Here is a 24015-nt window from a genome sequence, read left to right as displayed (position 1 = left end):
GTGACCAGGCAGGGACACGCGGTCCCCGCTGCCGGGGAGCCCCTCCCGGGGGTTCGGGGTGCGTGGCTGCCGCGGAGCCTCCCCTCCCTGAGCAAACCCTGCGGTGGAGACCCACGGGGGCATTTCGGCTGGTGTCACCCCAAAGCAGGAACCTCAGAGGACTCTCCGAGAGCGCCCCGGAGGTGCAGCGGAGCCGCTGGAGGTTCCCTCCCCTCTCCCCAAGTTTCGGGGCTCGGGCAGCTCCGGTGTGGGGGTGGCTGTGCGGGAGGGGGAGCTCCGGTCCCCCCGCCCATTTCCACGCTGATACCCGGCACCTCCGGCAGCTTCTCCCCCCGCGCTCCTGCGGGGCCGAGGCGGGGCCGGGCGCGGGGCGAGGGGCGGTGGGAGCGGGGCTGCGCCCGCCCGGCCCTGCCCGCAGCTCTGCCCGGCGAGCGGGAGGCACCGGCAGCGCGGAGGCGACGCAGCCGCATCCAAAATGCTTCTAGGTGGGTGAAACGCAACTTTCCCGCAGCCTCGTCTCTCCCCGTCGCCCTCCATCTCTCTCCCCTCCATCGCTCCTTCATCCCCCGGTTCGCCGCTGGCGGAGCCGCTGCTCGGGGGTGCAGCGGGACCGGGGCAGCCGCGGAGCTCGGGGGGGCCGGTGAGGTTGGTGGGGAGGGGGACCGGGGGATCGCCTCGCCGCTGTCCCGGGGCTGCCGCTCCCCGCACGGCCCCGGCTCGAGCACTGCCGGCTTCTGCCGGGTTCCTTCAGCTGGAGGAAAGGGCACTTTTCAGCGTCCGAGCTGTTCTTTATGGACAGGAACACACCGAATTGCTTCTGATTTTGCCCCTAGCTCTGCGCAGAGTGTGTGTGTGTGGGGTGGTCTCTTCTCCACTTTGCGATTTTGGCCACTAACTTAACTCTAGATAGTGAAACACTGAGGTGGGTTATTTACTGCCGGGAAAGAACCCCGGGAATAAGCGGTACTCAAGGAGTCCGGGCTCAGAGTGAAGGGCTGGGAATGGGCTCAGCATCACACTCAAGTATTGGTTCACCTATGGGGTTCCCATCCTGTTCCCATCAGGGCTTGGCACCCCAAATTATCATCATGAGATTTTCTTGTTTCTAAGTAAATCACGTCGTTCCCATTCCTTCTTGCCGTTCTGCCTGAAACCCCCGTTAAAGAGCTGCTCGTGTTATTTGCATCAGCTGAGGCTGTACCCTACACCCACAAAATGGTCCCTCCCCGCCCAGCACATAGGCAGCCTGTTCCCTCGGCTCCCAGCCTGCTAATCCTAATTACTTACGGGATTCAAGCTGAGTTTGACTCACTGCATCTTATTGATTTTTCCCAGGGCTGCAGAAAGAGGAGGGAAAAGGTTGTGTGCTGACGGGGCTGGATTTTGCCCTTGCTCTTTGTCTGGGTGTCAGCTCCAACTTGTGTTTTTGCTGCACCTGTGATGCAAATGTTCGATGTTTTCTGTGTGATATGAGGCTGGGGGAGAGCGGCTGGCAGTGTCCTTGCGAGGGTGACAGACGAGGGTGGCCAGTGGTGGAGCTCCACGGCCAGGCTTGGCCGGAGCGGACTCGAGGAGCGGAGCAGCGGCAGCAAACAAAACGCGACGCTGTTCTTGGAGCCGTTTCGTGTGGATTCAGGGCTGGTAATTTTAGTTTTATCAGCGTTAACTTTGCGGCAGGTGCTGGGGAGGGAGCGTGGCTGCCGGCAGCGATGGGGCTGGCACATCTCTGTGGGCAGCGGTGCCGCTCCTCTCGGTGCGTGTGTTCTGCACATCCCTGTGGGTGTCTGTGGGCTGCCATGCACTCGCTTTCCTCTGCTAACGTGTGCCTGCCGTGTGCTTGTGGGTGCCCCAGGGCAGCCAGGCCAGGAACATGGATGTTGGTAGCCTGCCACATCAGTCAGGTGCCCATTTTGGGGTGCTCGTCTCCCATGGATCAAGCCGGCCCCAGTTGTCTCCTATGGACCAATTTAATTTTTCTAATAGTTTGAAGCACGATCTTTTCTCTGAAATGTCTTTCCCTGCCTCTCTGGAATGTGTAACACTACTCGGGATGTTTATCTGGAATACTTGTCAGGCAAAGCAGGCTTAAGAGACAAACAAAAAGCCAACCCCAGAGCTTGCTTTTCACTCTGTGGCCTCAGATATGGAGGAAACATTGAAGAGCCACTAAAGCTTCAATTCTGACCCCGCAGTGCCTTGGGCTCACTGATGATCTCCACGCCAGGACCGTGTTGCTCCAGGTGGAAGGACGTGGTGGTTGCACAGTGCTTTCATGGTGATTCCAGCCCTCTTGGGCACTGTGGGGGTGCAGTGTGGGGAGTCTGGCCCCACTGAGCTGCTGGGTTTGCCTTTGGGGCTCCTTTGGTGGATGGTGGAACTGATGGAGCTTTCCCCATGGCTGTTTTGGGTGGATTTCCCTGTAAATGCAGTAGTTGTTTTTATTACTGGGGCTTGCTCCAAGCAATGTCCTGGGGGACACATCTGACCCCCGGTTTCAACCCTGACCAACACTGGGGGGGGCATAGGGTGCTCTGACCTCCTCCAACAGCCTCAGCCTCCCCTTCAAAAGTATTTTTAGACCAAGCTGTCATCTAATCTTGACCTCCAGGATGATGTGGGCTAGAAAATATCACTGTGTCTCCAGCATCAAGCTAACGATATAATTCACAAATCTCTTTAGTCCATTTTTAATTATGCCTCACCTTACTGCAGTAATGAACTGGTAACAAGTATTTTGAGCAAATGTGAACTTTTTTTGAAGTCTCTCGGTGCCGATGCTCCTGGCAGGTGCTGGCGGCACTGAGGCTTTGATGCTTTGTTTCAGCACCCACCTGATGTCCCTGAGCCTGTAATGACTGCAGGGGCTGGGGATTCAGCAGATTGCTTTTTTTTGCCTTTCCTGAGCGGGATGTTGGAAGGAGTGGGCTGGCTGCTCCCACTCTCCTCCAGAGTGATTATATTAGCACGGCCTGGGTAGGAGTGGCGGAAATTACAATGAAATACTAGAGCTAGGAAATAAAAATCTAATTAAAAAAATAATAACAGATGTGTGTCATCCTCTAAACCCTAGGCATGACCACCCTGGCCATGGGGCAGCCGTGGCTGCAGGGGGGTTGTGTGCTTCAGCTTTTGGGGATCTGTGCTCGGGGAATAATGCTGGGAGCAGGATGGGAGCTGAAGGGCTTTGGTCTAAAACTTGTGAGGGGAAATACATGGGTGGATTGGGGTTTGAAAGCCCTCTTGGTCCCCCAGAACTTGCCCTCCTGAAGTCAGAGCTGGTGGGCGCCCTTGGGGTGATTCCCCTTTTCCCCCTACCCAAGCAAAGCTGGGACTGGCTGAAGCCCACATGGTTTCACTGCTTAGGGGGGGTTTGGGGACAGCTGTGGCACTGTCACATGCAGTGGTTTATGCGTCACTGTGGTGGTCTGTGTGCTCTGGCACGTCTGGGATGGCACTGCTGAGAGGGGATGGCCACTGGCTGGAGCCTGGCTCTGCCACTGACCTACCAAGTGGCCCTGGCTGTGTCACTTATCCTCTCTGAACCTGTCTGTCTTTTCATGGGTCTTCTTGGCTCTCTGGGGGCTTGGTGCCAGCCCAGCCCCAGCTCTGTGAGGGAGGCACCTGCCTTCAGGTGCTTCAATAATAGAAATCATTAATTTTCACTGCTAATGCAAGAAACGCTGCACTATGAAAAATGTGCGTTGGCTTGGAGGCAATTCAAAAGGCTGGTGGAGACGGGAGCCCCTAATTTGTTCCAAATTGGTTATTTCACTGGAATGGTGAGAAAGCATCAATCTGAGGAGCTTTTCTCCCTTTTCATTTCTGTCAGCCATTCCTCAGCTGTAATGAATTGGACTTGGCTGCAATTTTTACAATTTAAACAGTATCCAGAATAAAGGCTGAACTGATCTGGGGCTCCGGTGCACTCCTGAGCTCTCCAGCTCTCAGGAGGACCTTGGCCTCTCCCCCACCACCAGGGAGGGGTGGGCAGGGCTGTGGGCAGTGCAGCCCAGATCAGGGTTCAGTGCTTGCCACCTCCCTTCTGCTGCCTCCAGTCAGGATGAGCCCACATCCCTCCTGAGCCCCTCGGGACCTGTGACAGAGGTCTTGGCTGGGCTGTGCTGACCTGGCAGCACTGCTGGCCGTGACACAGGGGACACTGAGCTGACTGGGATCTCTGCTGGGGGAGGCATCCCTAAATGCTGTTTTTTCAGATCATTACCTGGCAGATGGGGAGCATTGGGAATTAAAATCCAGAGGGAGTTGGGCTCAATGCTTGTGGACAAGGGAGGAAAAGATGCTCTGTAGAGCAAGGCTGATATCCAGTTTTACTCCTCAGCAGCTGCTTTTGATATCAGTGCTGAGGGGTGAAGTTCCCTGTAGCTCCTGGGAAGCAAGATGCAGCCAAGCTGCCTCCCAAGGACCAGGTGCATGGACTGGAGGAAGCCCAGGGAGCGAGATCACTCTGTCCCTGCTTCTGCTCCTTGACAAAAGGGCTTTGCCCTTCTCAGCTGCTGCTCAGAGGAGCCTCAGCCTGGAGCTGGGGTCGCCAGCGGGGAGAGATGAGCCTGCTCCCCCCGCCTCCCCAGCCCAGCTCAGTAATCCTGTTGTGGCCATGTCCAGAGTTTGCAGGAATGTCATCTGAGTTTATTTCAAGGCTTGCTCCCTGCCAGCTGCAGTCACGCAGCTGAAGGTTGTGACAAGGCTGTGCAGGGGAACGAGGCACGAGGCTGCATCCTGCAAGCAGGCGGTGGCTGTGGGGTTGTGGGGTTGTCAGCAAGTACAGGGCTTCTTCTCCAGTAGCCCCCCCACGGTTCCCTGTGTATGGCCCACTGCCCACACAAACCCCTCCACCAGGACCTGGGTGTGCTGGAGCCAGAGTCTTTGTGCTGGAAGGGCACCCCCAGCAGAGGAGGAGCAGCACCCTGAGCTGTGCAGGAGAGCTGGGACACAGCTGGGAAATACTGGGGTGCCCCAGTGTGTGTCCCATCCCCTTCTCCTCCCCATGTCCCTTCCAGCATCTGCTCATCCTGCAGGCCATGTCCTTGTCAGATCTGCCCGTCCAGGCACCAGCCCGGGGGCTGCAGGAATATTTTTAATTTGGCTGAGCTGACACGGTGCCGGGTGCTCTCTCCCACATGAGACAGCGGCTCCTTGAAGCCTTCCCTCTCCACCACACACGGCAGAGACTGAACTGAGCTGTCACCACCTTCGGGTGCGAGGGATGCAGCCGGGCAGCTCCCATGAGTCCTCCCTCCCCTGCGTGCTCCCAGTTCATTCTGGGGGCTGTCACAGCTGGGGGTTTGGGTGCAGAGGGTGAGCAGGGACCTGCAGGGTGCTGGCTCTTTCCTACCCCACGCCCTGTGATGGCCAGGGGTGAGAGGGCTGGTGGAGCCAGGCCCAGGAAGGTGGGTGGGCAGGAGAACTGGGGGCTGCTCGGGGATGGGGCTCCCTGGGGTCAGCAGCTTTGGGAACACTAGCACCTCCGCTTCCCTGAGGGAAGAGCGTGCGTCATTTCCCAGAGCCTGACTGGCTTAGAGCAGGGATGGAAACAAAATCTCATAAATATCTTTGGACTCGGGGATTTAAAAAATGTTGGGGTAATATGGCTGGGTTTGGTCTCTTCTGTTCAGCTTCTCATAGATGCAGTAAGAAACCCTTGGGGAACCCATGCATGGATGTGGGGCTGGAAGGGGTGCCAGGGATCGGCCCGGAGCATCCCAGTGGGATCTGTGTGCCTGGGGTCTGCTCTGGAGCTGTGGGATGCCAGTGGAAACTGGGACTGGGATGGAAACTGTGGCTCACGGCTGCTGCCGCCCTCGTGCCGCGGGGATGATGGATGTGCTGGTGTGCCGGGGCACCTGCCCACCCAACTCCTCAGGCACGGCAGCCGGGAAAAATAGCAACAATTGGCTCGAGCCAAGGCGGCTGCTGCTGCTGCATGGAGGGAAACAGGAGTATCTCCACTCCGGTTCCTTTAGGAAGGACGTCTGGCATCCGGCAGGTCTGTGAGGGCAGGCTGCTCGGCAGGGTCAGGGACAATCCAGCATACACTGCCCGAAATTCGAGTTAAAGTTTGAGGCTTCCAGCAGGAATGGGTTTGCAGGGGAGACAGGGTCAGTGGTTTCAGCCTTGCATGGAGGAGGCAGAGCAGGGATGTTCTCTGGTCCCGTGGATCCCAGCACAGGGGCTCCGTGGAGGGGTCCCCATGGGAAGTGGAGTTGGTTCCAGCCACTGCTGATTTGGGGTCGCTACCTCTGCTGACCTGCTCTGGGTGCTGGGAACCAGGGAATGGGACCAGGGGATGCAGCAGGCTCCTGCCTAAAAACTCATTAAAAAAGGCTCAATCCTTTTTTTCTCGTGGTATTAGCACAAGGATAAAATCGGGCGTGTTTTCACCCCAGGAGCCGGCTCTGGTTTCACCACCTCCTGTTCTCATTAACCCTGGGCTAAGGTGGCTCGGCAAGAATGTCCCCAGAGCAGGAAGAGCCTCTTGCCCCGGGATATGTGGAGGAGCCTAAAGAGAGGAATTAACCGGGGGCTGCCAGACCCTCCTGGTGCAGAGCCAGGTACAATGCAGCTCCTAATCCAGGCAAATTCCGGTGGGCCACATCCCTGCTCATGGCCCAGTTCCACACCGAGGGAAGGGCGAGTCTGGCTGGGAGCATCCTTCAGCTCCCAGGCACAGGATACGTGCTGGGAAACAAGAGCCAGGTTCCCATCAGGGGTCCCACGGGACACTGGTGCCCCTTGGGATTTCACTGTTCTCAGAAGCCTTGTCTGGGGAAAGCAAATGTGGCACAAAATCCTCTTTCTGGAAGTAGTCGAGAGGCTCTAAATTTCACCTGCGTTTATTGCTAAGAGAAAGTTTTTTATGATGTCGGGGACCCCTGTGCTCGTTAGGCAGTCCTGGGTCAAGGGGCTGGGTTTCAGCTACGGCCCAGGAGTGCAGGGAAGCAGGAACACCTTGTGGCCTTCCCTGAAGGGCTTGGACTTGGATCCTGCTGAAGCTCCGGATCCACGGCTGGGGGCTGCTCGCAGAACACTCCCGAAAGCCAGAGACACCGCTCCTGGCTGGCTGCAAACGCTCCTGCAGCTCACCGTGCTGCATGTGCCCAGCCCTCAGCCAAAACACCGCGGCCCGGGCCCCCTGCTGCCCATCGCTCCTCGCACCTCGGGGGTCCCGGCGGCCGAGCGGGCTCCGTGTGCTCCCCCTGCCCAGGGGCCGGAGCCCACGGCTCGGCCACCACATCCAGTGTCCCCTCGGCCCGGCCGCGGCCTCGCGGCCTTCCCCATCGCGGCCACCGCTAGTGGCCACTGCCGCCGTGGGCTGGCGGCGGCAGCCGTGAGGCAGCCGTGAGGCAGCAAGATGGCTGCTCCCGTGCTCCGGTGAGCGCGGGCGGCCGCCGCAGGCTTTGTTCCCTCAGCCGGCCCCGCGGGGGCTGCGGGGTGCTGCCGCCTCACAAACACCCCGCTGCTTTTTTTTTTTTATTTTTTTTTTATTTTTTTTTTTATTTTCGGCTTTGCGTTGCTTGGCTGGGTTTGTTTTTATTTTATTTTTAATTAGATGATTTATTTTTTTTTCTTTCCTATTTAAAATCTGGGAAGTTTGCGATCCCCCCCCCCCACACCCCAAAGCTTATGGCAGCCTTTCCATGGTACGTATGTAGGGGTGGGTGAGCGGGGTGGGCACGCTGGGCTGGGCGCTGGGGCTGCTCCGCTCAGCCTCTCGGGCACGGCGAGCCGGCAGCCGGGGCTGATGCACCGGGGACGAGGCTCAGGGCAGTGTCCCTTCACGAGTAAATCCTCATCCTGCCCAAACTTCCCGGCGGGGGGAGCAGCAGGCTGGTGCGGGCACCGGAGCGTCACCCCCATCCCGAGCCGCTGCCGAGTCCCCCGCGATGCGCAGCGCTGCTCTTGCCCCTGGGCAGCAGCAGAGAGGGGCGCTGGGCTGGTGCCGGAGCAGCACGGATGGAAGGGGTGCCGAGGGAAGGAAGGGGTGCCGAGGGAAGGGTTGCCGTGGGAAGGGGTGCCGAGGGAAGGGGTGCAGTGGGAATGGGTGCAGTGGGAATGGGTGCCACGGCGCTCTGCTCCATCCCAATCCCCGCCACTGCCTCCTGCATCCCACGCACTAATTGCTGCTCTTTTTTTTTTGTTTTTCTTTCCAAGGCAGCGGCTTCTGCTGGAGCGAGTGCTGGAGGGAGGGGGCTGTGGGGATGGCTTGGGAGCGAATGGGGTCAGTGACAGGGAAAGAGCACAGGAATCCTCCCGCTGGGGCCATTGCAGGCAGGAGCTCGGTGCCCGCCCGGTGCAGGGATGGATGATGGGGTCACTGTGCCAGGAGCTCTGGTGCAAGTCACTCCAGGGCCACCCACCAGCATTGCCCATGGCACCCCGTGGGGACTGGTTTGGGGGCTTGTTCTTCAGAAAAACCCCAAGTTTCTCATTGGTGTCTCAGCAAGTCGTGTGCATTGATGATATTCCCCAGTTTCCCTGCTGTGGAGTGTCCATGTTCTTTCTTTTTTCCCCTGCATTTTTGTTCTCCCCTTTCCCCACGCAGCGCTGGGTTCTTCCTCCTCCTCTTACCAACACCTTTATCAAGACTCAGTTTGGATTTTTGGTCCAGTTCATGGAGAAATGTGAGGATCAGACTGAGCGGGCCTGAAGTGTAGGGAGAAGGTCAAGTGAATGCTGAAACCCTTCAGGTCCAGGTTTGGTTACAGGGTTAAGTGCTTTGCAGCCTCTAGCTCAGTAGAAATTTGGGAGCCTGGCCTGGGGCTGATCCGGTGTGTCACCCCCTGTGAGGGGGCTGCCACTGAATGTGCAGAGCATGGCTCTGCTGCCATGGGACCTGCCACGGCTTTGGCAATTCCCTGGAGGAGAGACAAGCCAGGCAGGACTGAGAGCACACGTGTGCACACAAACACGTGTGTCTGAGCTAGCTCCCAGTCACCCTTGTTCAGCTCCAGGGCCCTGGCACTCACTGCCAGCAGCGGGTGCTGCTCCTCTGGGGCTGAACGCTCTTTTTTAGGTGTTTCAGCCAGCGCTGAGCCTTCCTCACCTTCCCAGTGCCAGCACAGTGGGGAAGGCAGCTCCAGGGGAAGCGTGTGGGTGTTCCTGTGGCAGTGGGACTGTGTGTGTGCCCCAGTCCCACCAGTGACACCGAGAGCTGCTGGTGATGCTGATGAGGTTCTTGATGGGATCCCCCCGTGTGGTGCTGGGGCTACACAGCCTGACCTGCCCTCAGCACCGCCGTCACTGCTGCTGTCACCGTGCCACTGTCGCTGTGCCACCACAGCTGAGCCCTGGCTGAGGTTTGCAGGGCCCTAATCCCTTTCCCTTGTGTCTCTTTCATCTCCAGTCGGACCAGGAGAGTGGTAATAGACCTTCTTACTAAATTAAATGTGCAGGCTGCTCCTCAAGGCACGGTGCGGTTCAACCGTAGTTGATTTCCCAGCCACAGCAATATGGTGCCTCCAGGGAAAAAGCCAGCTGGGGAAACTTCCAATTCCAATAAAAAGTGTAAACGCTATTTCAATGAGCACTGGAAGGAAGAATTTACCTGGCTGGAGTTTGACTATGAGAGGAAGCTCATGTTTTGCATAGAGTGTCGGCAGGCACTGGTGAAGAACAAGCACGGTAAAGCGGAAAACGCTTTTACCGTGGGCACGGACAACTTCCAGCGCCACGCTCTGCTGCGCCACGTCACCTCCGGCGCGCACCGCCAGGCGCTGGCCGTGAACCGCGAGCAGCTGGCCTTCGAGACCCGTGTCCACGGCCACCCCGAGCTGCGCTCGCTCATCAAGGTAGAGGTGAACCCCGCCAAGGTGGCTGTCCTCACCACCGTCTACTGGATGGCCAAGGAGGAGATCCCGGATGAGAAGTGCTCCTCCCTGCTCAACTTCCAGAAGTTCAACCTGTGCCAGGCGCTGCTGGCCTCGGAGCACAGCGAGTATTACCACCCCGGCAGCGTCAGGGAGATGCAGGTGTGTATGCGGGGCTGGGGGTCTGCACCTGGCAGAGTGGGGACGGAGCCCGCTCCCCGAGCTGGCCAGGCTGCTTTGCAGAATGAAAGCTCAGGAGTTCAATTAACACACAAGCACTGTGGGTTTTGCCTCTTTTGCCCTAAACTGAGTGATCAGAAAGATCAAGTAGCCGGAGAGTTTAGAAAGGATTTTCTGAATTTTACAAACGCTTCATGCCTGCTAGAATCAAATTAAATTTTTAGTGAGTCTTGGCAGTTTGCCAGGCTTTTCAGCTCTCTGCAGAGCCTTATTTTACTGCAGATAGACTAAACCCACTAATTAGGTTTCCCAGCCTGTGGTGATCCTTGCAGCACTCGCACAGAGGAAGTTTTCCCTCCAAGCTGGGGACTTGGCTTGAAATGGGGGGAGTGTGAGTAAATGAGTAAATATGAAAAAAATGTTGCAGTTTTGCTGCTTCTCCTGCCCCTGCTGGGCCAGTGAAGTGGAACTGCTGGAGTTGAAAGGGGCAGGTTGGTTCCTGCTGTCCTGCCTCACTGCCAGTGTAGGAGGGGGTTTGGGAATGGGGTGTTGGGGGGCTGAGGGGTCAGTGCTACTGCTGGTGCTGTGTGCTGCTGCATCTGTAGGGCTCTGACCCTGAGCTCAGGACAGGAACCCTCTCTGCAGCTTCTCATGGTGCTTGAGCTGGCAAACAGGAGCAGGAGGAGAAAGCTTATTAGGGAGAAGGAAAGTGATTTCCAGCCTCCGTGTGTGCAACAAGTGTAAGGGCTTTTCCCTGGCTCAGGGCTCCTGCACTGTGGGAGCCTGTGGGTGGGAGCCCACCCGCTCACTCTGTGCCAAGTGCTGCACATCTCCCACTGCCTCTGAATCTCATTTGTGTTTCTCTCTCCCTCCCTGCACCCCCACCCCCTTCAACTGGCCCAGGCAGCCATTGCCAAAGTCCTCCACAACGAGGACAGGCACAGGATCAAAGCCTCACCGTTCATTGGGCTGGTGGTGGATGAGACGGTGGACGTCCTGGAGCACCGCAGCCTCGCCATGTTCACCACCACTGTCTCCCCCTGCAACGGGCAGACCTCCACCACCTTCCTGGGCAGCTTCGAGCTGCCCACCGGGGAGGCCTCCACTGTGGCAGGCAAGGTGGGTGAGGTGATGCGCTCCTTCGGCATCCCCACCATGAAGCTCACCTGGCTCAGCGCCGACAGTGCCTCACTGGTGGCCGAGCGGCTGAGCGGGGTGGGAACGGCGCTGACCTCGCTCTGCCCGCTCCTCACTGAGGTGCACTGCCTGTCCCACGGCACCTCCCTGCTGCTGGCCGAGAGCATCAGCGCCATCGAGTACCTCCAGAAGTATGAGACCACCGTGGATGCTGTGTATAGGCTCTACTCCAGGTTCCAGGGGGAGGGCAATAGCCTGCAGGAGCTGCGGAGAGTCCTGGACCTCTGTGAGATAGACCTTGGGAGCCCCAAAGCCATCCACTGGACTTCTATCTTTCCAGCTGTAGAGGCCATTGACTCCTCGTGGCCCACACTGGTGCTGCTGCTGGAGAGCGAGGCGGAGCGCTCACCCGTGGCCCGTGGCCTCTGCGAAGAGCTCAAGAAGTTCCAGTTTGTGGCCTTCACCAAGATCCTTCTGGATGTCCTCCCCATCTTCCAGAAGCTCAGTCGCTTCTTCCAGATCGAGGACTTTGACCTCTCCATCTTGAAGCCCATAGTCTCAGCCACAGCCACCACGCTGCAGGCCCAGCAGAGCGCCAGCGGCCAGAACCTCCGCGAGTTCCTCAGCGAGATGAACAAGCACCCGCAGGACGGCCAGGAGGGCGAGAGCCGCCTCTACTACAAGGGTGTTGAGCTGGCCAACTGCTCCCAAGTGCACCTGAAACACTTCGAGCACCTGAAGGAGAGCTACCTGGAGAGGGTGCGGGGCAACCTGCTGGACAGGTTCCCCAGCAGTGTCCTGGAGGCCATCAGTTCCTTCTCTGCCATCTTCAACCCCAAGTGCTACCCCCAGTCTCTGGAGGACATTGGCAGCTATGGGGTCAGCGAGCTGAATTTCCTGCTGCAGGTGTACTCACGGGTGGTGGTGAGCGAGAGGGCCCTGAGCGACTTTCCCCTCTTCAAGCGCATCGTCTTCAGCCTCAGCCAGCTCTCCTTCAAGGACCTCTGTGTCAAGCTGGTCTACAGCAGCTCTGAGATGCATGAACTCTTCCCAGACTTCGCTGTCCTGGCAGCTATTGCCCTGGCCTTGCCGCTGGGCTCGGTCCTTGCTGAGAAGATCAGCCGTGGCCGGGAGCTGCTGAAGCGCGGCCGGTCGCGCCATGCCAAGGACGAGGGGCTCTCTGACCTCATGAAGATCGCCATCGATGGGCCAGCCATCAGCGAGTTTAACTTTGCATTGGCCATAGAGTACTATGAGAGCATGAGGGAATCTGGGTTCCTCATGGCACAGGTGAAGTGAGCGTGGCTGGTGAGGGCCGAGCTCTTGGGCAGGAGCCGGGGCCTGCGGGCAGCCCCCAGCGCCAGCTCAGCGCCTTTTGCCATCACTGGTCACTGCTGGGGCTGGTCAGCCGCAGTGGATGGTCACCTGCTCTGTGCTGGGAGAACAGGATCCTTTGCAAAGCCATGCTGGTCCCATGACCACCCCTCCCTCATGCCCCAAACCTCTGTTTGAATCGCCCAGAATTCGGAATCCTGGGGCCACCTGAGATCCCAACTGCAATGAGTTTGTTCCAAGGGTTTGTCATTATTTTGTTTTAGGGAGAGGAAGGCAAAGCTCTTGAGCTCAAATGTCACGTTGCCTTTGCACAAAGATACCCAGCAGCTTTTGCTTAATGCTCTGCAAAAATGTGGGATTTCTGTTATTCTGGAGCCTGGAGAGTGAATGCAGAAAAGGCAGCGCATCCTCCGAGCTCTGCGCCGACCCCAACATGCCTGGCGGTGTCGTGTTGGTGTTCCTTGCGCACAGCACAGGGTATTTTTAGCAGTGGCATCAAGTCATGATCATTTCAAGAGCAAGAGATTTAGAGAATGATATTGTAATGGCTGAGGAAATAGTAACTATAAATGCACCATTGTGTACATATGTGTATGTATATATATATAAATATAAATATATAAATATCTATATTAAAAAGGTCTATCTCAATTTTCCTAAACTTTAAAGATATCTAAAAGGATTTTTTTTTATTTCTTTTTTTTATTTTTTTTTTTTGCAAGGACAGAATAAACTATGAGCAGGGGTCTGAAAACAATCAACAGCTAATTCTTGTTCTTTGCAAAACCTCCTCACATCCCAGAATTCCCTTTGCACCCTGAGCTCTTGGCAGCCTGCAGTCCAGGAGAAAGTCCTTCAACACCTGCTTCCAGGACCGACTGGAGGTGTTCAGCTTGTATTTCTGCTCTGAAGTGTTTCTCTGTCCCGAGGTGAGGGGAGCTGTTGGTGCCCACAGCAGGCAGGAGCTCGGGCCCCTCTGCCCACGGGGCTGGCGGTGCCAGCGCGGTGGCTGAGCACGGCTGGGGTGCTGCTGCTGTGTTCCAGCGTGATGGGGCTTGGCTGGTTTTGACTTGGAGGGCTGTTTCCTTCAGTTCAGATGGATTCTAATCAGCAATAAACCCAGTGCAGCAGCATGAAGCATTACCTCAGCTGGATCCTGAGCACCGGGTCCTTGCTGGGGTTGCCAAAAGCTGGAAGTGGGAGGATGTAACAGATCTGCTGCCCCTCAGTCCAGGTCTGGTTGCTCTGGGAGTCCAGTGCAGTGCAATCTGTTTGTTCCTAGTCCAGATCCCAGAGGTGTTGGGGCTGCACTGGTGCTGCCATCACGATCCAGTGCTGTGACTGGGTATTGCTCCTGTTCTCTGCCCGACAGCTTTTGGCATTGGGGAGCCTCCTGGAAACATGCTTGGCCAGAAACAAGAGCTTTAAAGCCCTGGCTAGGGATTTAGAGACACCATCAAAATTTGCTGAGAACATCTCCCAAGCAGGAGGGAGCCTCCGTGTGAATAAACAGCTCCGTCTCCATCTGGCCTGGGCAGACTCGGCGCCAGATGCTCTCCGAGGCAGCGGCGTCTGCGGAGATGGGTCCTTGGCACACTCCTGTTGGTATGAGAACCTTCAGAGGCAGCTCTGGGAGCTCCACACAGGCGGGTGTCAGAGCACAACAGTTGCTCTGCTCTGCCTCACAGGGACCAGGAGAAAAGCCTGCTGCAGGTGTGTGTTCCGTGGCTGTGTAGAGTGAAGGGGTGGGGGACAGGCTGGGGAGGACAGCCAGATACAGTTTGGGTGAGTTTGGTCAGAGGTAGGGCTGAAAATTCCTTTAAATTCCAAGGGATCCCTACAAAAGTCACTTGTCTGTGGGACAGGAACTGAGCTGAGCTCCAGAGGGCTGGGAAGGGGCTGAGCTCCAGGCAGAGAATGTGCAGGTTCCAATGGCTCTGGCTGAGCCCCAAGCAGGGGACGTGCAGCACCACCTCGGGGACATCGTGGCTGTGCCATCTCTTGGTCAGGCCTGGACCGTACCTGTGCAGCTGGGGAGGGCAGAGACAACCCCCCCAAACTGCAGCAGGTGCTCATGCCAGGAACACGTGGTTCCTGTCTCCTTCCAGCCCCTTGGCACGCTCTGCAGAGCCTGGAGCACGTCCTGTCCCAGGGGGACCCGCAGTGCCAGAGCAGCAGCATTTGCTGTGGAGGTGGGGGCTCCTCTGCCAAAACTGGGGGAGACAGAGAAGGGGCCATGACAAAAAGCTGCACCACTGGGGGGGCTGTTCACCAGCACAGCCCCACCTGCTGCTGGGTCACCTTGCATAAGGTCGTGTCATTCTATACAGACCTGGGACCCTGCCACTCTCCCAAAAGCAAATCCCCTTAATTGAGTGTCTAATTAATACCTAAAAATACTGCCTTCAGCTGCTGCTGGAATCTGCCCTGCAGCAAAGGTAAGGCAGGACTCACAATGGCATGGCCTGTAACCTTGGGAAGGTGCCCCAAGAGCATCCTGTGGGTGCCCAGCAGGGTGTTGTGGCATGCTGGGGAGCTTCACTGGGGTGGCCTCAGCCCTCTTCCTGCTCCTGGGGGTCTTGTCTGCTTCAGGGACAAAGCCAAGAGAGAAAAGACCTGCCCATCTGCAGGGTCTCACAGGGGTTTCTGAGCTCTCTCAAGCTGCCTGGTTTACCCCAGTCCAGAAATGTGTTTAATCCACAGATTTGAGCTCAAGGGTGTGCCAAAGAGGTTGACATATCTTCTCTGTACCATTGGTGGGCAGCAGCTGCTGCAGGTGGTGGTCAATCCTGGTCACCACTCGTCCTGTGCCTGCCCAGTGCAGGAGCTGCTCCCCAGGGACTGAACCCTTCAGCCCAAGCATTCGCTGAGCTGCAGCATCCCTTGTTGTAGTCACTGGTTTTGGGGATGAGGTGATCGCCCACTTCTGGTTCCTCCCATACATATATATATATATATATTTGATATATATGTATATTTTATGTTTTTAAGGCCAGTGCAGTCCATGCAAATCTCACTGACTGTGATGAGTGGCACCCCTCGTGATCCAGCCCCAAATGCCTTTGCTGCTCTCGCGTGGGGCCCCGGCTGCGTGTGCTGGGGGATCCCAGGGCAGCTCCTCTGGCGCCAGCCCGGCCATCTCAGATGATTTGATGTAGAAACACTGTTTCACGCCTCAGAAGGTTAATTATGCACCCCTCACCCAGTCCTGCTCGCTGCTGCTGTAATGTTATTTATTTATTTTTAAGCGGTTTCACAGATTTCCCTTCTGGGCGACTCTGGAATTAACTCGATCAGTGCACGCCTGATGAAGCAAACTGTAATTCCTCCCTGGAGTCAGGCCTGGCTTGGGGATGGCTCCGGTGCCGTGGCAGAACCGCCGCGTGCGCTCGCCCAGAAAGAGGTCGTTGGTGCCCGTGGGGCTGGTGATGAGCGCTCGCTGCTCAAATCCAGGGAATCTCTCAAACTTTGAATTTCAGATGCATGGCTCAGATCCTGCACCAGCCGGGATCGGCACGGGGCGGGTGTGGAGAGGAGTGAGGAGCAGCACCAGCCTGGGGTCCTCATTCTGCATAGCTGGTGTCAGGGTGTGGGGGCTGGAGGGCGGCTCAGGTTCGCTGCTGTCACAGGAGGTGCTGGTGGAGGTGTGGGAGTGGGTACTGGCCACTGTCAGCCTCCCACAAGGGTATTCTCAGGTCCAGGGGGGTGGTGGGATGGGGTTGTGCTGTGCTGGGTCAAGGGATCTGTGATGCCTTTGAGCTGAAAAAGAACCCAAACCTCAAAAAAATCCACAGGAATGAGGAACGTTGACCTTGTCCTTGCTGCAGAAAAAGGGATGGGGCTGTGGATGGGTTGGAGTGGGTGTGAAGCTGTGTGGGACCTGAGTGGGCTCTTCTGGCTCACAGCTCTCTGAAACAGTTTATTTATTGTGTTTGATTAGTTAATATTTTTTATTTTAGCTTTTCCCCCTCCTTGCTCCCAGAGCTGGGCAGGAACTCCCTCTGTGCTTGGAGGATGCTTTCCTGTGCTCATCATCTGTGATGAGTCCGAGTTGGGATGGGGAGCAGGCTGGAGAAAGATCCCTCTGCTTGGCCTTCCCTCCCTCCATCCCTCTGTCCCACGAGTGTTTTCTGTTGAAACAGAACGTTATTAATAACTCTAGGCTATTTTTAAATCTCACGCTGGAGCGCGTGGTTGATTTGCGGGGGACGGGGAGCGGCGGCTGTAGCGCAGGAGTGGCGGCAGCTCAGCCTCTGCTCCCAGTCCTTTTCCTGCTGCTGGCAGCCAAAACCACACCAGCCCTGGTGAGGAGCCCTGGTGGTGCTGGAGTGAGGGAGCCCAGGGCTGTGTGGCTCCTGGGAGAGCCCAGGGAAGGAGCTGAGTCCCTGGGGGAAGCGTGGACACCTCTGAGGTTTCAGACTCCTGCTCGTGTCCACGCTCTGATGCGGGGGCAGCTGCATCCAGCTTCGAACTGGGGTGCTGGTTTTGAGCCTGGAAGGCAAAGGGGTGTCCAGGGCCACTCTGGGCTGGGACCTTTCCCTGGGGGGTTCTGTCCATGGCAGATGTCCCCATGTGTTTTGTGTGCTCTGTCCTGCTGCTGCGAGCAGGGGTCACCAGTGCTAACGCTGCTCTTTCCCTCTGCCTGCCCAGGTCCCTCCGGACACAGCAGCCCCCTCTTAGCGTCCTTGCCCATCCCTGGCCGGCCTCTCCATCCCCCCTTGGACATCAAGCACTTTCTGACCTTCAGGCTCAACGGGGCATCACCGCTCAACCTCTTCCCCAACTTCAACACGGTGAGTCCCCAGGGAGGATGGGCATCAGCTGCTGGACCTCTCCTCCCCTACAGCAGTCCCTCCTCTACATGGTACCACTCCTTGAACCCTACCAGGTAGTTTCAGCTTTAATTCCTGGGGGTTTTTTCTGCTGGATACCAGTTCAACATGCCTACTTTGCCCTTAGCTCAGAGAGGTTCCTGCCCAGCCAGCGCCTGTCAGTACCAGAATTAAAAACATGGTTCATTTTAACCAAGATCAATTGGATTTTGCCCCTGGAATCAATAGTAATAAAGTAACTCTGGAGAGCAGTTCATTAGTTGAAAATTAAATAAGGAAAAGAAAAAAGAGAGAATGTACTACAGTTCTGAGGAATGTGGCTGGTGCTGTGGATGTTGGGATTCAGAGTGCTGGGGGGCTGCTCCCACCCTGTTTGGGCTCCAGGTCCCCAGCCTTGGACCACCAGCCCAGGTGCTTGGGGTGGGCAGTGACACAAATCTTTAGAGATGTTCCATTAGACAATTAAACTGCCGTGGATGTGGCCAAGGACACACACCACCATGTCTGGTGTGAAATGTTGTTTTCCCCACGCTGCACCGCTCCCCCAGGCTGGTCCCAGCCCCGTGGGGGTCTCTGTAACCCCTGGGTGCTGCCTGGAATTGTTGTGGAGCAGGTTGTGCCCTGGGAAGGGCAGTGGGGCTGGGGGCTGCACTGCAGGCCGGTGCTCTGGGGCTCAGTCAATGCCCATTGTTTTCTCTCCCGAACCTGGAAATTTTCCTGGCAGCTTTCCTGAGCCCCCTCCCTGCTCACTGGCCTTTTGTGAGTGGCTTTGAGCTGAAATGTGCTCGGAAGGTGCAAATTATCGCCGAGATCCTCAAAGACAGTTCAGAAATTACACGCAGGATTCCTGTTGCTGTTCAATGGGATTCAGACGTCTGAGTCCTTTAAGCTCTTTTGAAGCCCCAGCCCAGCCTCTCCCCGGGCTAATGAGCTGGAACACAGGACAGGAGGGGTTTTGATGCCATTATAGTTCCTGCTTTTTGTGTGGGCTCTTTTTTTAGTCACTGGAGTCAGGAGTGAACTTGACCCAACGCCTGTTCACTCCTCTTGGCTTCCACCTGCTGCTGCCTCAGCGCGTGTTCACCCACGTTTGTTGCTTTTAAAAAATTAGCAATTTGGAAAATGAATCTGGTTCTTGCTGGAGGCACGCAGTGTCACACGGCTGCTGCTCTCCGTGTGGGCTGCTGCCACAGAGGATGGGCCAGACATGGACAGAGATGCCAGGGGAGGCTGTCCCAGCCATCTGGGGGTCTGGAGCCCACCACCCTGAGCTCAGACCTGAGCCCAGTCTGTGCTGTTGGCTGATGGTCCGGGGGCAGGAGCTGCCCTTTGGGGTGTGTCTGTGCTGGAGTTGTGGCTGAAGGAGGCTGGGTGAGGTTCAGGGCGTGCTGGGCTGGCGGCTCTGGAGGAGCCAAAGCAGAGTTTCCATCCCACAGGATGAAGGGCTGGAGCATCCCTGTGTCCTGAGCCAGGCTGGTCAGACTCCACTTGAGCCTCAGTGTGGGGAAGAGGGTCAAGGTTAGGATCAGGGTCTGCCCTTTGCTGAGGTCGCTGGCACACTGGAGCTGCTCTACAGCAGGATCCTGAGGTTCCCCTTTCATGCCCTGCATCGCTGGTGATGCTGTGAGGGCTCAGCAATGCCCTGCAGAGCAGGAGCTGTTTGCACTGCCCAGCAGAACACTCTGCACTCAGAGCAGGTCACAGGGCTCCCATGAACCCAGCAGATGTTTTACTCCGGAGCAAACAAAACCCTTCCAAGCTGCCTCCTGTCACTTACAGCAACAACCAGGGAAAAAAAAAAACCCTTGCTCCAGAGGCTCTTCCCTTAGCTTGGGATGTTGCAAATCCCCAGGACCCAGCAGTGCCTCGTAAAACACCGTCAGCAGACGGGATCTGAACGGATGCTGCATCCCTGTGAATTCCTGCTCCTGACCTCAGCGGCCGCAGCGAGCTCGGCGCAGGGATCGCTATTTATATCAGCAGAAACATCCAGGGATAAATAAAGTAATGTGAGTCAATACAAATTGACTATAAAGCTGGGATCTTTATTCCCCAACATCACGGTGCCCAAAGCCACCTCTGTTGCTGGCTCCATTCTTCTGGAAACGGCCAGGAAAGCCTCAATCTCTGGCTGCAGGACTGGTATGTACGGCTGCAGCACAGGGACCTTTCCATATCTGAGAGAGCTGCGAGGGCGAGTGGTGGAGAAGAGGTAGAGGGATGTTTGTGTTTGCATTTGGGGAGGAGCACAAGGGCTCTCAGGTGGCACCAGATGTGCTCAGTGCAGGCTGGAGCTGGGCTGGGCTTCTGGCAAAGCACCTGGGAGCATGTGTGCTCCCATGGGGATGGGCAGCTGAAGGCTTGAGACACTGCTTGTGTTCACCTTGGGACAGCAGGAGCAGCAATGGCCACCTTGGCTGGGATGCCTGGGGCTGGGGTGAGGAGCCAGGTGTGATTGAGCTGCCCAGCTCAGCCCCTGGGAGCTCGTGAGTGCTGTGCTCGTGAGTTGCAGGTGCTCTGGTGGACACAGCTCGTTGTTGTGCCACGGGGTCAAGCAGGATGGACTTGGCAAAAGCACAGGAGGTGGACAGAGCCAGGTTGGTGCCATCACCTGGCTGGTGCCATAACCCCAGGAGGATGAGGAGACACTGCTGGGGCTGTTCAGCACCACCACTGTGTAGCTGAGGCGCAGACATGGCCCTGCTGCCACCGGCTTCCCTGGCAGCCTTAGGATGGTGCCAAGACGGTCCCTGGCCTCATTTGTGTCCTTGTGCCAGCATCTCCCTTCCCTCTGCCTCCTCCTCCCATCCCCACCCTGCTCATTCCGCAGTGCTCAGGGTGTGGATGACCCGTGGGAGCTGGCAGTGCTCGGTGGGTGCTGGTGCTTGGTGGGAGCAACCGGCTGGAACCTGGGGGCTGACACTGCTGGGAAGGTTGGAGCCATTTTTCTTTTCTGAATGGAAAGGTGGGTGTTTCTCTGGAAAACAAGAGCTGGCCCAGCAGCCCAGCAGCATGGGGGTGCTGCCAGCAGCACATTGCAATGTTTGTTGTCAGGCATGGAACAGCATCTTGGCCATCTGTAGCTTCCCCCAGGTCTCTGCTGAACCCCAAATGCCTCTTCATTTATATGCCAGATAAGTGAGTAAAATTTCATAGCAAACAGGCACTTCATTAATCACCTGCTTTTACCATTCTGCTCACTTCTGGAAAGGAATTTGGGGTCTTGATAATGGTGCTGTTGTCCAGGCATGTGCCTCGAAGACTGATGCACCTGTCTCGGCAGTGAAATAGCTTTGCAGAGAAATACGATCGCTGAAAACCCCGGGCTCTCCTGACAGCAGGACTCAGATAAGATAATCTCCCTGTGCCACAGGCTAGGGAACAATACTTGCATTATAGATTGGAGCCACGCTCAGACAAAGAGGTTATTCTTATGTTTTCTTCCTTAATAAATGCATTTCGTTAGAAACAATTATGGCTTTTGGAAGCAGTTTGGTGCTTGGGCTGTGGAATGAGGCCGAGCCCTGGGGCGAGACAGAAGGGACAGGGCCTGGCACCGGCCACATTCTTGGCCCCACCACAGCCCTGGGCAGGCTGGAAGACAGACACGGCTCCTGGTAGGTCATGGAAATGGTTCTGTGTGTGCCCAGCCCCATGACCGAGTTGTCATTGTTGGCTTTGAGTGGGTGAAAAGCACATCTGGGCAGCAGTGGGGCAGCCCAGAGGGGATTTTGTGGGCTCTGTATCTTGGGTGAGCTGTGTCTGTGGCAGCAAGCACTGATGTCCCTCCTGCCCTGGCACCCATGTGGGCTCTCAGTGTCCTATGGGCTGGCACACATGGCCCTGCTCGTGCCTTTGGCATTGCATGGGGACGTTCCAACTCTCAGGTGAAGAGCCCATGGAGAATGGATGGCCAGATGTTTTCCCTCTGTCCCCCACTTTGGTGGTTTCTGCTCCTGCTAAGGTAGGGTAGCCAGTGAGGTTCAAACAGAAACTGGCAATTTGCCACCTGTGACACAAGTGTCTGTGTGGGGGAAGAGGGGACTTGGACACACATATGGGGTCTCGTCCCTTCTGCCAGACCACAGCTGGACATTTGAACCTTGTGGATTTGATGGATTCAGGAATGGTTTAAGCAGGACAGGAGCCAGTGTTGCCACAGCACGTTGCCATGTGCAGGGGAGCCTCCATGGCCGCAGGGCTCCTCAGCAGATGCAGCCCCTTGCTCCTTCCAGCCACCCAGTGTGAGCTCTGCGGCACTGGCAGTGGCTCCTTGGGGGTGTGACAGGCGTGGGGGTCACCAGGTCATGGTGCCATGCTGGGGCAGCCATCAGGACACAGCACCCAGCCTCCCTCTGCCCTCCCTCCCGTTCCAGATGGACCCGGTGCAGAAGGCGGTGATCAGCCACACCTTCGGCGTGCCAGCCCCGCTCAAGAAGAAGCAGTTCATCTCCTGCAACATCTGCCACCTGCGCTTCAACTCTGCGGTGAGCGGGGCTGTGGATGGGGCAGGGAGCGAGCAGGGGACACGGGGCCAGCCCCTGTCAGGGGCATCCCCAGCGATGGGCCGGTCTCATCCAGCGGAGCTGCCGGTGCTCGGTGTCTGTGCACGGGGGCCGTGGGCTCCTGGAGCTGCTCCTGCCTCCCCAGGCTGCCTGCACAGGAGCTGTGCCAGCCTGGCCATGCTGGATCTGCAGTGCCTGGGGCTGGTGCTGCTCTGCCAGCACAGCTCCCTGGTTCTGAGCTTCATGATTCCGCTCCACAGCCAAGCAGCTCAGGAAAAGCGTTGCTTCCCTGTTTCAGGCTGCTTCCGAGCTAGAGGTGCTGTGCCGGGAGAATCAGTCCCACTACGTGTTCCCAGTGCCCCTGTGAGCACCCCATGCCCCTGTTCCTACTCTGCCCATGTCCCTCCAGGTGCCCCCAGCTGGCCCAGACCCTCAGAGCCTGCGGGTGTTCCGGCATGGAGGCTGTGACCTACTTCAGCTGTACCCAGCCCTGTTATCCGGGGGGAGTTTATTGTCTTTGCTAATGAGGCACCACGCTCGGACTGGCCTTTTGCTTTCCCACGTACCAACCACAGTCCCAGCTCCCTGTTCCCAGCCCTTGGGAAGCCACAGGGGGAGGGATGGGATGGGATGGGATGGGATGGGATAGGATGCTTCCCCCTGAGCCCGGGAATCCTCAGCTGGCCCCCTGGAATGCTATGCAAATTAATCTGCCCAACGCAGGGGTACAGTGTCTAATTCATAGTGGGGTTTCTCTCCATAAATTGCCAAACTGGGGTTGTTTTGGGGGACAATGCAGCATTGTCCCTGTTGGGAGGACACCAGTGTTCAGGGGATTTTTTTCGTGGCCATTTTTATCGGTTTGGTGCAGACATGAATCCATCAGAGTCGCGCTTCATTATCCAGCATTCACTGAGAGAGAGGAGCTGGGGATGTGAACCATGAGTTGGACACCCCTTAGGATACAGTGGTGATGTGTCCTCCCCACCAGAGAACCTCTTTATTTTGTTTTTACACCAACAATTCATTGTACATTTCTGGAGTCATAAATTTTGCCTGAAAGCTGCTTTTAGGAGCGACTTGATGCATTTAATCCGAGCAGGGTCCTTATCTCACCAAGCAAGCAATGTTGTGATGTCTTAGAGAGTGATACCTTGGCCTCAGTATGTTGGTGTCAGAGCAGGCTGGGGAGAGGAGGGAAAGGGCTCTGTGCTACACCCCACTGCCAACACCCCCTCTGTGCTGGACCCCACTGCCAACACCCCCTGTGTGCTACACCCCACTGCCAACACCCCCTCTGTGCTACACCCCACTGCCAACACCCCCCGTGTGCTACACCTCACTCCCAACACCCCCTCTGTGCTACACCCCACTGCCAACACCCCCTCTGTGCTACACCCCACTGCCAACACCCCCTCTGTGCTACACCCCACTGCCAACACCCTCTCTGTGCTACACCCCACTTCCAACACCCCTTCTGTGCTGGACCCCACTCCCAACACCCCCTCTGTGCTACACCTCACTGCCAACACCCCCTCTATGCTACACCTCACTCCCAACACCCCCTCTGTGCTACACCTCATTCCCAACACCCCCTCTGTGCTACAGCCCACTCCCAACACCCCCTCTGTGCTACACCTCACTGCCAACACCCCCTCTGTGCTACACCCCACTGCCAACACCCCCTCTGTGCTGGACCCCACTGCCAACACCCCCTCTGTGCTACAGCCCACTCCCAACAGCCTTGCAGTGGTCCTGCCCTGGGGGTGGATGCCACCAGGTAAGGTGGCTGCCCTAGAAACATCCCTGAGTGGCCACATGCTGGCTCTGAGCCCATCACCTGCCCTCCCCATGTCCGTCTGTCTGTCTGGTCACAGCAGTGACTTGGCCATCTCGGTGTCCCCCCCAGAACCAGGCAGAAGCTCACTATAAGGGCCACAAGCACGCTCGGAGGCTGAAGGCCATCGAGGCCATGAAGAACAAGCAGAAGGTGGTGGGGGCTGCAGCAGGGACCCCTGGCCAGGACAGCACAGCCGACCTGGCCCCCAGCCCCGTGGGCAGTGGGGAGCTGGGCAGCACAGGTACGAGAGGGGCTGTGGGGCTGAGCAGGCTGCGGTCGGTGGGGCAGAGGTGCCACTGGTTTATAAATGAGCTCCTGTGCCCGTGGGGGAGCAGGGGGTGTTTCCCTGTGATTTGGTGTCT

The 24015-nt window shown here is 57.1% G+C and overlaps 2 protein-coding genes across 3 annotated transcripts in view; both read left to right on the top strand.

Annotated features, from left to right (window-relative positions):
* ZNF385C (zinc finger protein 385C) overlaps positions 1-24015 on the top strand; it is a 60185-nt gene that overhangs the window by 30158 nt on the left and 6012 nt on the right. Inside the window, exons 1-4 of one of the 2 annotated variants that reach the window (XM_015651125.1) lie at positions 414-485; positions 17127-17269; positions 21685-21795; positions 23723-23894. In XM_015651125.1, coding sequence (XP_015506611.1) covers positions 476-485; positions 17127-17269; positions 21685-21795; positions 23723-23894 — 436 coding nt within the window. In that variant the 5' untranslated portion in view covers positions 414-475. Of the gene's footprint in view, positions 1-413; positions 486-17126; positions 17270-21684; positions 21796-23722; positions 23895-24015 lie in introns of those variants that run through there. The other variant, XM_015651124.1, reaches the window with a different exon arrangement.
* Positions 7306-13233, top strand: C27H17orf113 (chromosome 27 C17orf113 homolog). The gene is made up of 3 exons (XM_015651109.3): positions 7306-7658; positions 9362-9986; positions 10908-13233. Exons 2-3 carry the CDS (start codon positions 9468-9470, stop codon positions 12438-12440), a joined length of 2052 nt encoding a protein of 683 aa, XP_015506595.1. The 5' UTR covers positions 7306-7658; positions 9362-9467; the 3' UTR covers positions 12441-13233.

Source organism: Parus major, chromosome 27 (assembly GCF_001522545.3).
Source record: "Parus major isolate Abel chromosome 27, Parus_major1.1, whole genome shotgun sequence".
NCBI classification, from domain to species: Eukaryota; Metazoa; Chordata; class Aves; order Passeriformes; family Paridae; genus Parus; species Parus major.
Note: the sequence above shows the minus strand (reverse complement) of the source record. Positions and strands in the feature narration are given on the sequence as shown.